This window comes from Palaemon carinicauda, chromosome 35, assembly GCF_036898095.1.
Source record: "Palaemon carinicauda isolate YSFRI2023 chromosome 35, ASM3689809v2, whole genome shotgun sequence".
In the NCBI taxonomy this organism is placed as follows: Eukaryota; Metazoa; Arthropoda; class Malacostraca; order Decapoda; family Palaemonidae; genus Palaemon; species Palaemon carinicauda.
This window is the reverse complement of record NC_090759.1, coordinates 72,312,612-72,326,456: the sequence shown is the minus strand read 5'-3', so window position 1 is coordinate 72,326,456 and position 13,845 is coordinate 72,312,612. Positions and strand designations below refer to the sequence as shown.

At 44.1% G+C, this 13,845-nt stretch overlaps 1 protein-coding gene across 1 annotated transcript in view; it reads right to left on the bottom strand.

The window, feature by feature from the left end:
- LOC137627870 (adenylate cyclase type 7-like) overlaps nt 1–13,845 on the bottom strand; it is an 85,132-nt gene that overhangs the window by 40,574 nt on the left and 30,713 nt on the right. Inside the window, exons 4-5 of the mRNA XM_068359304.1 lie at nt 9,570–9,713; nt 8,556–8,724 (exon numbers count right to left, since the gene is read on the bottom strand). Coding sequence (XP_068215405.1) covers nt 8,556–8,724; nt 9,570–9,713 — 313 coding nt within the window. The remainder of the gene's footprint in view (nt 1–8,555; nt 8,725–9,569; nt 9,714–13,845) is intronic.

Sequence of the window (13,845 nt, the reverse complement as noted above, 5' to 3'; positions counted from 1 at the left end):
GAGTCTCTACTGCAAGATGGGATAGCTGTTGCGAAAAAGTGCCTCCCTGCTTGTTGATATAAGCCACTACCGTGGTGTTGTCGCTCATCACCACCACGGAGTGACCCGCCAGGGACCGTTGGAACTGCTGAAGAGCCAGAAAGACGGCCTTCAATTCTAGCAGGTTGATGTGTAGGCACTTTTCTGATTCTGACCAAAGGCCTGAGGCCCTCTGGTTCAGAACGTGCGCCCCCCACCCTTCTTTTGACGCGTCCGAAAACAGAGTCAATTCCGGGGGGAGGACGAGAAGACTCACTCCCTTCCGCAGGTTCTCGTCGGCCAGCCACCACCGCAAGTCCGTCTGTTCCAGAGACCCCATTGGGATCAGAATGTCCGGGGAATCGGATCCTTGATTCCACCGGGACTTGAGCCGCCATTGAAGGGATCTCATCCTGAGGCGGCTGTTTGGAACCAGACGGGCCAGGGAGGTTAGGTGGCCTAAGAGACGCAACCACGATTGGGCGGGGAGTTCTTTTCGCCTGAGGAAGGGTTCCGCCACCCTCCTCAGCCTTGCTATCCAGTCGTCTGATGGAAAGGCTTTGTGGAGATTGGTGTCTATTAGCATGCCTAGATAAACCAGTCGTTGGGACGGCTGCAGAGAGGACTTCTCGAGATTTACCACGATCCCCAGATCCTGGCAAAGATCCAGAAGCCTGTCTCGGTGCCGAAGAAGGGTCGACTCCGAGTCTGCTAGGATCAGTCAATCGTCCAGGTAACGAAGGAGACGAATGCCGTTCCTATGCGCCCAAGATGAAATCAGGGTGAACACTCTGGTGAACACCTGAGGAGCTGTGGAGAGACCGAAACACAGCACCTTGAACTGGTAGATCTTGTTGTCTAGGCAGAATCTCAGGTACTTCCTGGAAGACGGATGGATTGGGATCTGGAAGTACGCGTCCTTTAGATCCAGTGTACACATGAAGTCTTGTGGTCTCACCGCAAGTCTGACCGTGTCTGCTGTCTCCATGCTGAACCGGGTTTGTTTGACAAACCTGTTCAGAGCTGAGGGATCGATGACGGGTCTCCAGCCTCCAGTAGCCTTCTCTACAAGAAAGAGTCGACTGAAGAAGCCTGGGGAGCCGTCCACAACCTCCTGGAGAGCACCCTTCTCGAGCATGGTCTTGACTTCGGCCTGAAGGGCCAGCCCCTTTGCCGATCCCGTGGCATAGGAGCTCAACGACACTGGATTCGCTGTCAGGGGAGGTTGAGATGTTGTGAACGGGACGCGATAACCTTGGCCGATCACAGAGACCGTCCAAGCATCGGCCCCGTGTTGCTGCCACCTGCGGATGCAACGCTGAAGGCATCCCCCCACAGGTGGACATGCAGGGGGACTGCCACCCCTAGGGCTTGCGGCCGCGGCCGCCACCCCTAGGCGTCTTGCCTCCCCTGGAGGACTTACCGCCCCTCTTGACCTTGGCTGGAAAGGGCTGGGGCTTAGACACCACTTTCTTAGCTGCCGGTGCCTGTTTGGGAGCCTTACGAGGCTGTTGCTGCTGTTGTGGCGGGGCTGGAGGCTTATAGGGCCGAGTTGTAAGGGCAATGTGGAGGAGGGAGTCCGTGCTGGATTTCCTCCACCTCTCTGCCGTTCGCTCCATGTCTTGAGGCCCAAAAAGGCTCTCCCCCAGAAGGGAAGCATGTCGGAGCCTACACACATCTACGGCGGGGACCTTCGGATGGAATCTCTCGGACACAGCATCGCGACGCTTCAACACTGAGTTGGCCCACAGGGTGGTAACCTGGTGCGCCAAAAACTCGATGGAGCGGGTGCCCGAGAGCAAGAAGGTCTCTAGGGCCTTCTTATTGGTCTCCTTAGACAAGTCCTCCGATCGCAATAGGATGCCGAGAGATCCTAGCCAGAAGTCCAGCCACGAAGTGGCCTGCATGGCACACTTAGCGACCTTCTCGTGGTTAAGGATCTCTGCCGCCGAGAACGACACCTGCCGGGCAGAGAGTTTCTCAAGGGGAACTCCCTTCGCCAGCTCCTCCACAGAGTGATGGAGAGGAAGAGCGAGGTTGTGCTCACCCAGGATCTCGAAATACCTCCTCTGCTGGAGGCGAGGAAGAGGGATGAGCTTGTTCCCGGCAGTGGAACGACTGGAGGAGGCAAGAAGTGCGAGCTGAGCGTTGGCCCTAGCCCTGGCACTCTTCAGCCCCCGAGACCAGGGCAGAGCTGCACTGGTCTTAGGGGCCTTCCGAACGTCAAACACTTCATCCAGAATCGTGTCTTTGCCTTCACGGGGGGCGATGACTGGATCCGTAAGCCCGTTAAATTGCCTTATCAGGCTTAGGACCTGCCAGAAGGCATGTTCGGATTCTTGCTGTTCTCCTCCCTGCGGGCTGGCAGCTAAGTCTCCTGCCCCAGGAATCTCTTCCTGGGGTGATACGTGGACATTCCCCTGGGTAGTCGTGGGTTCCTGACGAATCCTTGCAGAGGATTTAGGGACGGTCTTGGAATCCTTGGATTCCCTCCTGGGAGGGATACAGGATCCCAACAACGAGGTTCGAGGGGCCCCTTCCTCACGAGACGATTCTCCTGCCTGAAGCGAAGTCTCCCCCCCTGGTGCCGAGGGGAAGACTATCGCCCCACTGGACTCGCCTGAGGACGGAAAGACCTCGTCCACGGGAGAAGGAGAGAGTACTCGTGCAGGAGAAGGGACCTTCGCGACCGACCTCTTGGGAACCAACTTCGCCCTGGGGGAAGTCACCACGAAGTCCACTCCTCTCTTTCTCTTCAGCGTAGGAGAGACAGCCGTTGGTTTGTTACCCTGGCCGGCGAGTGCTGGTTTCATAACCCTCACTAACGCCCGTGCCAGAGGACCAAACCAAGTCTGCTGCTCCAAGGACACAGAGTCCGAAATCCTCGCTAAAGGGAAAGGGATCGGGCGATCCTTTGGAGTGGACACGACGGTACCTGCCTGAAAAGAAGGTGGGGAAGAATGATGTACTAACCTCTCCTTGTCCTGCACTACCAACCTGTGTTTGGATGGAGGTGATCCCGAGTGCCGTCTAGGAGCACGCGTTCCTGCTGCTACCACCGGCTGCGGAATTCGCCGCGAACAATGTCCCGCGAGGGCGAATGGTCGCACGGGAGCGCGGGCGAGCGATCGCTCGGGCGCGCAGGTGGATGATCGAGCGGGCGCACAGGCGAGCGGTCGCGCGGGCGCGCAGGCGAGCGGTCGCGCGGGCGCGCAGGCGAGCGGTCGCGCGGGCGCGCAGGCGAGCGGTCGCGCAGGCGAGTGGGCGCGAGGGTGGGCAGGTAAATGAACGCGTGTCCGAGGCGACGAACGCAAGCGTTGGCGCGACGGCGAGGGAACGCGCTGCCGCGTAGGTGAGGAAGATCGCTGGCGATGTAGATCCACAGGCGATCGATGACGAGCTGGTGAGTGCAGTCGTTCAAGTTGGCGATGGCGCGATGTGGCATGTCGACGCACTGGCGTGCAATGGTGAGCAGCATGCGCAGGTGAATGACCGCGTAATGGTAAGCGATGGCGAGCAGCATGCGCAGGTGAATAATCGCGTGATGGGGTGCGATGGTGATCAGCATCCGCAGGAGGGCGATCGTGCAGTGGTGAGCGATGGCGAGCAGCATGCGCAGGAGGGCGATCGCGTGATGGCGAGCGATGGCGAGCAGCATGCGCAGGTGGGCGATCACGTGATGGGGTGCGATGGTGATCAGCATCCGCAGGAGGGCGATCGTGCAGGGGCGAGCGATGGCGAGCAGCATGCGCAGGAGGGCGATCGTGCAATGGCGAGCGATGGCGAGCAGCATGCGCAGGCGGGCGATCGCGCGATGGCGAGCTAGAAGCTGGCAAACCATGTTTCTTCAGGAGCGTTGGAGAACGTTGGCGCGCTAGCTGTCGCTGTTGAATAGGCGATACTAAGATCGCCTGTGCGCGCTGGCAAGCAGGTGAACGCTGGCGAGGAGGTAATCGCTGGCGCGTAGGTGATCGCTGGCGAGCAGAAGGTCGACGCGTGTCATGTGAAAGGACAGGTGGCGCGGCGCGTTCACAAGCAAGAACTGGGAGATCGCTGACGCGTTGGCGAACATGTGTTTTTGACACACGCGCAGCACGATGTTGCGTAGCCACAGGACCAGGCAGATGGTGAGCAGGGAGTTCAGCAGGAACTAAAGGGTGGTCAGAGACCGCAGGGCGATGGTCCTCAAATGAGCGCTGACGCTCGGAAGAGAGCTGACGAGCAGGAGAGCGCTGGCGAGGGGGGCGAACATCAGGAGAGAGCCGACGAGCAGGTGAGCGTCGGCGAGCAGGAGAGTCTTGGTGAGCAGGAGATCATCGACGAGCAGGAGAGCGCTGAAGATCAGGAGAGCGCTGGCGAGCAGGAGAGCGCTTGTGTGCTAGCACTGCTCGCGTAAGGGAAGGATCCCTTAGCCCCGAAGGGACCGTTGCCCGTCGGGTGACGAGTTCTCCAGAAGGCGAAGATCTGGCAGGAGATGGTGAGCGGTCTGCAGAGAGGTTCAAGGAAGGCGGAGCTGTAGGTTGAGGCTGACGAGGAGAGTCCCCCCCGGAGGAAGAAGACCCAAAAAGGCGCCTCTTAGTCCCCCTGTAAGGGGAAGGGAGGCCCTTGTGGCGTAGCGGACGGTGAGCCTTACGGCGGAGGCGGTCTCAGGGAAGATCGTCGGGACCATCGGTCCTCCGAAGGGGAGTTTCCGTTAAAGCACTTCCCTCAGAAGGAAGCTGAGCAGCAGCCGAGACCGAAGGACTCACTTCCCCCTTCGAAGGATGTACGGAAGGAGGAGGAGAGCCTTTAGCACCATCACCCGCAACAGCACCTGCGGCGGATTGCCCAGCCACGTCGGAGGCCTCTGTCACCACGACGTCGACAATAGACAGAGGGTCTACCTCTGCTACCGCCGGCGACTGCTTAACAGCGGCCCCCAACGAGACAAGGTCAATAAGAGCGACCCTGGAGGGCAAGCCCTTAAGCCCCAGGGACGACCAAATCTGTAAAAGATCATCACTGGATAAGGCATTACCAATAACCTCCCCCGGAGGAGGAGGGGGAACCGCCTCGCTATGGGAGGCGACGCCCTCTCCCCCCACCGAAGGTCGGGAAACAGAACAAGGGCCTGCGCTCCCACTCGGCCGACTCTCCTTAGGAGGCGGACGAGGGGGAGCTTTGGAGGAGGTTTGGGCGGCGGAAGAAGAGTCCCGAGAACCTTCCTCCTTCAAGGCTAACCCCGGAGGAGAACGGTCTCTCTTGGACTTCTTCTTACGCCGACGGCCAAACCTCTCCCACTGGGAGGCAGACCACTCCCTGCACTCACGGCACATGTTCTCCTGGTCACACCGTCGGCCCCGACATTGAGGGCAGAGGGTGTGCGGATCCGTATTTACGTCCGACATGAAAGTCCCACAAGGACGACCGGCAACTCCAGGGCATGTACGCATTGTAAAGAAATAACTGAAGGTCAACTTCCAACCAACACACACGCTGAAAAGAAAAAGCAGAAAATTAAAGGCTGTCACGAGGGCGATGAGCAGACACGTCTGATCACCGCCGAGCCAAAAGTGAAGTGAAGCAAGTCACCGGTGTGTGGAGGGGGGAGGGGTAGCAAGCTACCCTTCCCCACCCCCCGCTAACTAGCGCGGGGGTAATTAACCCTCGTTAAAACTATCAACTTGTCATTTCAGCTGCGCTAAAAGGTAAACCCTCTGTAAATAGCATGGTTTGTATTTCGGTTACGGAACAAAACCAAAGTTTCAGCATAATAGGATTTTGGACCTGATATTCTCTGTGATTAGAATCTTCATAACTACGGTACTATACTGTAGTTTAATAAGGTACAACTACCTTCCATTCGTATAACCTGAAAGAAAAACCTTTAATATTCATAGTATTAAAAAAAAAAAAAAAAAAAAAAAAAAAAAAAAAAAAAAAAAAAAAAAAAAAAAAAAGTATTATTGGTAATATCACTGTTCATATGTGATGGCAATCAAATATCATAATTTGGCTTCTCTACCATAACAGGATAAAGGTTATAAGGCTTAAAATTATTTAGAAATACAATACCGTAACAACAAAACAAGTACTATAAGGTGGTCTGATTAAGGTACCTAACAACAAAATTTTATCCGTAGTATAACTTTCTTCCAAGTAGAACTATCAGCATACAGTACAATGCAAAATATTTCTATAACTTTTTTCTGCCATTAAGCATTACATTCTCAATCTTGATCCTACGATATAAAAAGATAAATATCTTAATTCATGCGTAAGTCAGCGATAAAAGCAAGTAACTCAACATGTTTTTATTGTTAAAGGTCACAGAAACAAGAAAATGGGAGAGGTAATATGGTGGCTTGACATATACTCCTAAAAAAGTAATAGGAATGGGAATGGGAAAATTGGAACTAAGAATAGACTTCTGGTCAGGTAAAGGTGGGTGGAGCCTAAGGATCAGGTTCGCCTAATCAAGTTAACCCTTAACCCCCAGGGGGTTATTTTTTTCCCAGCACATTTTGCAGTATATTTTTTTTTTAAATTGCTCTAACAGCCTTAATTTTTGACATAGAGAGGTCAGGTTGGTCTCATTCTCTTGGAAAATGCCTGAATTTTCTCAAAAAATTATCAAAAATATAAAAAAAAATTTTTATAGCCTTTTTTTGCAAGGACGTACAGTACCGGTACGTCCATGGGGGTAAAGGGATGGGTTTTGTGAAACGTACCAGTACGTCCTTTGGGGGTAAAAGGGTTAAGATGCAGCTCTGCATTTCACTTGTTCTCCATTTTTTCCCACTAAGCAACCCCAGTTTCTCACCGTGGTCCCCTCATTATTGCTGGCCTTTAATGAGGTCCACTCCCTCTGAAACTACTAAATTCTTACAGAAATAAACATTTAAATTAACCTTAAAAAAAAAGGAAATTATTGTACAATTTTTAACCCTAAAATGCAGCCCTATCCTGCACTAAAAAGAAAATTATGGCACTCATGTCAAAGCATGACTGGAGAACAGTGTGCATGTTAGTCTTTTTTTTTTTTTTTTTTTTAATTAATGAAACTGGCAAGTTTAAGGTGCAGTACTGTACTTTAACTTCTCGTCAACACTAAACTCCATAAAAATGGTCAGTTGCGGCCTTTTTATAGTCAGTTTTTCTTTATGGAGTACTGTCTATTAGAAATGTGAATAACTTTAATATTTATCAATGAAAATATGAAATGTGCAGTTTAAGAAGTATCACACAGTTCTTATTGCAAGAGGTGATGGTAATTTAATGAACATGTGCTATCCTTAAATGCTTGTAGTGTACTGGCTTTCCTGTAATTACCTCCGGCAATAAAGTTGGCAGGTGGTTGTTTTTGCTGTTGTGTGTGTGTGTGTGTGTGTGTGTGTGTGTGTGTGTGTGTGTGTGTGTGTGTGTGTGTGTGTGTGTGTGTGTGTGTCAGTGAGAACAACTTCCTGCCCACAATTTTGAGTAGTGAAACTCTCAAGGAATAATTGCTTATGTTGGGACGTGGAAGTGATTCAATTTTGAAATTTCTAGGTCAAAGGTCAAGGTTGAGATAAAGGTAAAAAAATAATCTGCCATGGCAGAGGTCACAATTTTACTCATATAGTAGTAACGCTTTCAGGGATTAAATGTTAAGTTGATATATGGAAGAGATTCAGTTTTGAAAGTCCTAGTCAATAATCGATGTCGAACAAAAGGTCAAGAAATAAGCTTGCCAAAAAAAATATTCCTTGAATACTATATACTCTACACTGTTTTTGCCACCTAGGCTTACATCCTCCCCGTATATTAAAATATTGGCGCATGATGAGCAAGAATAAGATGTAATTAATTTCTGACATTTTTATAATTTATGGTATTCTAGGCCAGGCTTGGGGGGAGGGGAGGTGGTGGTCCCTTTACAACCTAGCTTAGGTTAGGCTAGAACGTATTCCCGCAATTTTCTTGGAGGGTGTTTTTCACATACAAGGCTGTTGTTCATGAAAAAACCATGAGCCTCTTTATTTTTCCAGTTGGATATTATTCTGCCATTATGCACTGGTATAATATACAGTATTACTGAAATTTTACATTCTCATAAAAAGTCCTCACCTTCCCCCAATAGCTATAGTAAAGGACGGAAGAAAGTGGTTAACACAAACAATAACGGACACATATTATCATTATTACTTGCTCAGCTGCAACACTAGTTGGGAAAGCAGGATGCTATAACCCCTGGGGCTCCAACAGGTAAAATAGCCCAGTGAGGAAAGGAAACATGTTAAAGTAAAATATTTTACGAATTGCAACATTAAAATAAATATCTCCTATATAAACTGCAAAAACTTTAAAACAAGTTGAAGAGAAATAAGATAGAATACTGTTCCCGAGTGTACCCTCAAACAAGATGGAGAGAAATAAGATAGAATATTGTTCCCGAGTGTACCCTCAAGCAAGAGAGCTCTAATCCAAGATAGCCAGTTTTGAAAATGTAAGGTCCATGTACTTGTGATGAAACTAAGGTTCATATACTATACCAATGTATTTAAAAAAAATATTCTTACCAGCCATGACAGAGCCAAGAGAGCGGCAAACGTAATCACCACAGCTGAAGTCACTATCCTTGCTGACCATTTCTTAGTGACGATAGACCTGCCGCAGAACCAGCCCCAAGAACCTACACTTACGAAGACGCTTGTGCAGACGAAGATTATCAGCCAGAGCCACCAACAGCTGCAATTAAGGGTTTTCCTATAGTTAATGATCAAGATATCATATAAAAGTTTTGTATATCAATGCATTTTATACAATTAAACTAATAATTGGTTGAGCACACGATGTAGGCCTACTTTTAATGAATTAAAATGTCAAATAGTCCATTCACTAGCCCATTGAAAATAATTTAACCCACACATCAACTGAACTATTCATTATTTAAGTTTTATATGTAAAAAATGAATATACTGTAGTATCATTTTGTTCAAATTCCATAATCTAAATTATTACTTTCCTATTGCCCAATTCAGAACTCTGATCTCAAGTTATTATCTAGTATTAATAGTTTTTTTTTTATACTAAAAAGACATAAAAGTTCTAAAGGGAAAGTCACTAGGCCTACTGACCAAATTGAGCTCAACATTTTCTAGATCTAATTTGACAACAGTTGCAAAACTTCTCATATAAATAGCTTTTATTTGTTAATGAAGAGCTCACATATCTTTCGAATGATAAATTAATTAATGTTAATTCTAACAGATATTTTCTAAACTCGGATCCAAACATAACCCAGAGTATTTCCCGAAAAAAAAACGATTATAGTTTTTTCTAGTCCTCGAGAAGCTACTGTTGAAACCGGTGTTGCCAGGTTTTCTAAATGAGAAAAGTCCAAAATCTACTCAACTGCAGCTTTAAAAGGCCAACCCATTATCAGAAAAAAAAGTAAAAAATATAGTATTTAAGGCCCATCTTTTTCATGATATTACTAAAGGCCAACGAATTTCAAAAAGGCCAAATTTGAGGTTTTTGGCCTGAAAAAAGGACAACCTGGCAACCCTGGTTGAAACAATCCTGCTACTCACTCCCAAGGTATTGCAACGATCATCAAGAGAACTATGACGATGGCCAAGGTACAAGCTATGGCTAAGGCCAAGTGATGGGTGTCGTGTTCTCTTCTCCTGTATTCCACTTCTTTTCCACAGCCCCACCAACCACTGTACCATGATCTGCAAGACGAGATATAGATATTATTTATAGTGGAGTTCACTCAAGTGAAGTAGTGCGTTTAGTCTAATATGGGCGTGTGCTAGTATGTTTAATTTACCGTATGTAATTGCAAAGGGACATTTGCATTCAGGGTTTAAACTTGAGCATGTGGCCTTTACCTTAGATGCTGTTGATTTTTTACCTTCGATTGCCTTAAAATATTTTCATTTTCCTTAAATTTGAAGGTAGGAAACCCGAAATTACCTCGAAAAATTACTTTGAAACCATGCAAAGCTGATTTTTACCTTAGATTGCCTTAAAATATTTCAATTTTCCTTAAATTTGAAGCTAGGAAACCCGAAATTTCCTTACAAATTACTATGAAACCATGCAAATTACCTCAAATTAAGGTAATTATCTTGAAACTTAATTTACTTGAAACATTGCAAATTACCCCAAACTAAGGTAATTACCTTAAAAGTTTAAACCCTATTTGCATTCAATATCGAAGGCGAGTTCAATTCTACGACGGTAAGTTTTCATTCCAAAATCTATGTTTAAAATCAGACGGTAAATACTTACTGCCAAACTAATTAAAATAAAATTAACAAGTGTTGCAAAATCAAACAATATTTTGCAAGTATGACATAACATGCTATTTGTTAGGAGGAAAAAAATATTTAATAACGACATTCAAAACATGACAAACTTAGAACATCCATGTTGCAATGCAACTGTTTATAAGTTATTTATCAAATTATGCAAAACAAAACAGTACATTCGTTTTCATAAACTATTTCCAAAACCAAAATGTAAAATTATGTCCTATTACATTCCTTCACGTCAAACAATTATCAAAATCCAACATTAGACCAATTACAAAACGTATATAAAATCACACACTTATCTATTTCTAGCAATGCCAGCAGAATAGATGTTTAGGAAATCTAAATTGTTTGACACTAATTCACCTATCTTGTTGAAACCAGTTTGGGTAAGAAATGTGAGATAAGTTAACCTGGAATATATTAAGAAATAAAAAAGGCACATTGAACTGCAACTTAAACGTTTAGTATGCACATGATTTTTGTTATAATCATTGTATTAATAATCAAAATATCATATATACTTATGTCTATAAGTAAACACAACCTAGTTAAAAAAAAACTACATAACCTGAAAACATATATAAATTAATTCGAAAATCTTATCCATGTATATTAGCCTAAAAGCAAGAATTCTTATCTACAACTACAAAAACCAGTAGTTTGAGGTAGTAATGACACATATGCATACACTATATGCATGAATTAACCATTGCCGCTGTCCAGCCATTCACATGCACATTCATTGTTCAATCTTCTTGTTCATGTTTACTCTTACATTTTAATATGTATATATATATATATATATATATATATATATATATATATATATGTATATATATATATATATATATATATATATATATATATAAATACACACACACATACACACACACATATATATATATATATATATATATATATATACACACACACATATATATATATATATATATATATATATATATATATATATATATATATATATATATATATATAAATACACACACACACACACACACACATATATATATATATATATATATATATATATATATATATATATATATATATATATATAATCTTTCATGGCAAATAGCAATCCGTCCACATATTAAAATTCAGCGGAATTAAATAAATAGAGTTACTTGCAGAGGTACACAATGGTTTCAAAAATAACTCAAAGATACTCCGAGCAGTATAGCCAATGAAGGCACGTGTACAATTAAATGGGAAAGCGGCTAGTCATTCAGATATCCCCAGAATTGGAAAGGATCGTGCTGATTTTATAGGTAGTAGGATGGCCAAGGCACCAGACACCCGTTGAGATACTACCGCTGGAGAGCAATATATTGGGTCCTTTGACTGGCCAGACAGTACTACATTGGATCCCTCTCTCTCGTTACGGCTCATTTCATCTTTGCCGACACATACACAGAATAGTCTGACCTATTCTTTACACATTCTCCTTTCCTCGTAGACTTGACAACACTGAAATTACCAAACAATTCTTCTTCTTCTCAAGAGGTTAACTACTGCATTGTGATTGTTCAGTGGCTACTTTCCTCTTGGTAAGGGTAGAAGAGACTCTCTACCTATGGTAAGTAGCTCTTCTAGGATAAGGATATTCCAAAATCAAATCAGTGTTCTCTAGTCTTGGTTAGTGCCATAGCCTCTATATCATGGTCTTCCACTGTCTTGGGTTAGAGATCTCTTGCTTGAGGGTACGCTCGGGCACACTATTCTATCTTGTTTCTCTTCATCTCGTTTGAAGTTTTCATCCTCTTGTTATTTTCAAGTTTTTATAGTTTATTTAGGAAATATTTATTTTAATGTTATTATTGTTCTCAAACTTCTCTTTCAGTTTTTTCTTATTTCCTTTCCTCACTGGACTATTTTCCCTGTTGGAGACTGTGGGCTTACAGAATTCTGCTTTCCCAAATAGGGTTGCAGCTTAGCAAGTAATAATAATAATAATAATATTAATAATAATAATAACAATAATAATATGAAACAAAATTGGTTTAGAAAGAACGACTAAAACTTCTCTTTTAGCTCTTTGTTTTACTTACTTTCCTCACTGGACTATTTTCCCTATTGGAGCCCTTGGACTTCCAGCATTCTGCTTTCCCAAATAGGGTTGTAGCTTAGCAAGTAATAATAATTATATTAATAATAATAATAACAATAATAACATGAAACAAAATTGGTTTAGAAAGAACGACTATATATTTCTATATTACTCGTCGAAGAAAAGAAGGTTGGAATTCATTTCGATAAAGATATTAAGGCTTTCAAGAAGAAACTGAAAACTTAATTGTACTCTTAAGTGTTCCAATTACGCAATACGCTGTGTGATACGCAAAATACCTAATAATATGTACAATAAACTGATCTTGTAGGTCCTGTAGTGCGCAGGATTCCCTGTGACATAGGGACAGGAAAGCAGCCATTAAAGTAAATGTTTACCGAAATTAACTACGCTTCGTGGATTGAAAGTCAATACCAGAGCGATGTATGCTGATGCAAGACTGTCTTGAACGGGTGATTAAATGCATCTCTTTGTACTGGAGGCCTGATATAAAAAAGGGGAAGAAGCTTAAGGACATATAAGGGACATTTATCAACGCGGGAAGCTATAGTATGAATAGCGAAAAAATATGAATGTAGTGAGTCATGATTTTCCCCCATACCAAAAAAAAAAAAAAAAAAAAAAAAAAGCCTGAGGGTAGATGATCATCATTATCATCATCTCCTCCTACGCCTATTGACGCAAAGCGCCTCGGTTAGATTCCTACCTTGAGCTTTTAATTCAATACTTCTCCATTCATCATCTACTTTGCACTTCATAGTCCTCAGCCATGTAGGCCTGGGTCTTCCAACTCTTCTAGTGCCTTGTGATGCCCAGCTGAACGTTTGGTGAACTTATCTCAATGCAATTAAGCCAAAAGCGTTATTAAACTTGCAGCAATTAAAACCTACGTCTGGCGCAAGTAGAAAAATGTACGAAGACATTTTCGTAAATAACTCTGTAATAAATAACACTATGAAAAAATTAAGCAGGCCAATGGAAAGCTGAATAAATTTCCTATAAATAAATAATAATAAGACCAAAAAAGCCAAACACAGAACGCATAAAATCAATCAATTGTAAGGAAGAAAAATTGAATCGAATCAGGGAAGAGGTGAAATAATTATTCAAGGGATAAAGCACCAATGGCTGACAGTGACTTTTCATCATTGAAAATCGCTTGTTTCTTGTAGGTCATCCCCCTTTTAAAGAGGTTGTTCCACTTGGAATTCCCCTTTATTTATTCATTTTTTTTTCTTTGCTTTTATAGACACCAACCACATACGCTCCTGCTTCCTAACTGTTCACTCACCAAAATTACTTGATAGATAAGTGCAAAGTTTCTAGGCTTATAAATATTTTTTGTTTTTTTGTTTTTCGCTCATGAAGGGCAGAGGCAAGGGACAGTGGCACTGCCCTATCAAGCAGGACAATTCCCTAGAGACTGAGCATATATACATATGATCAACGCCCAAG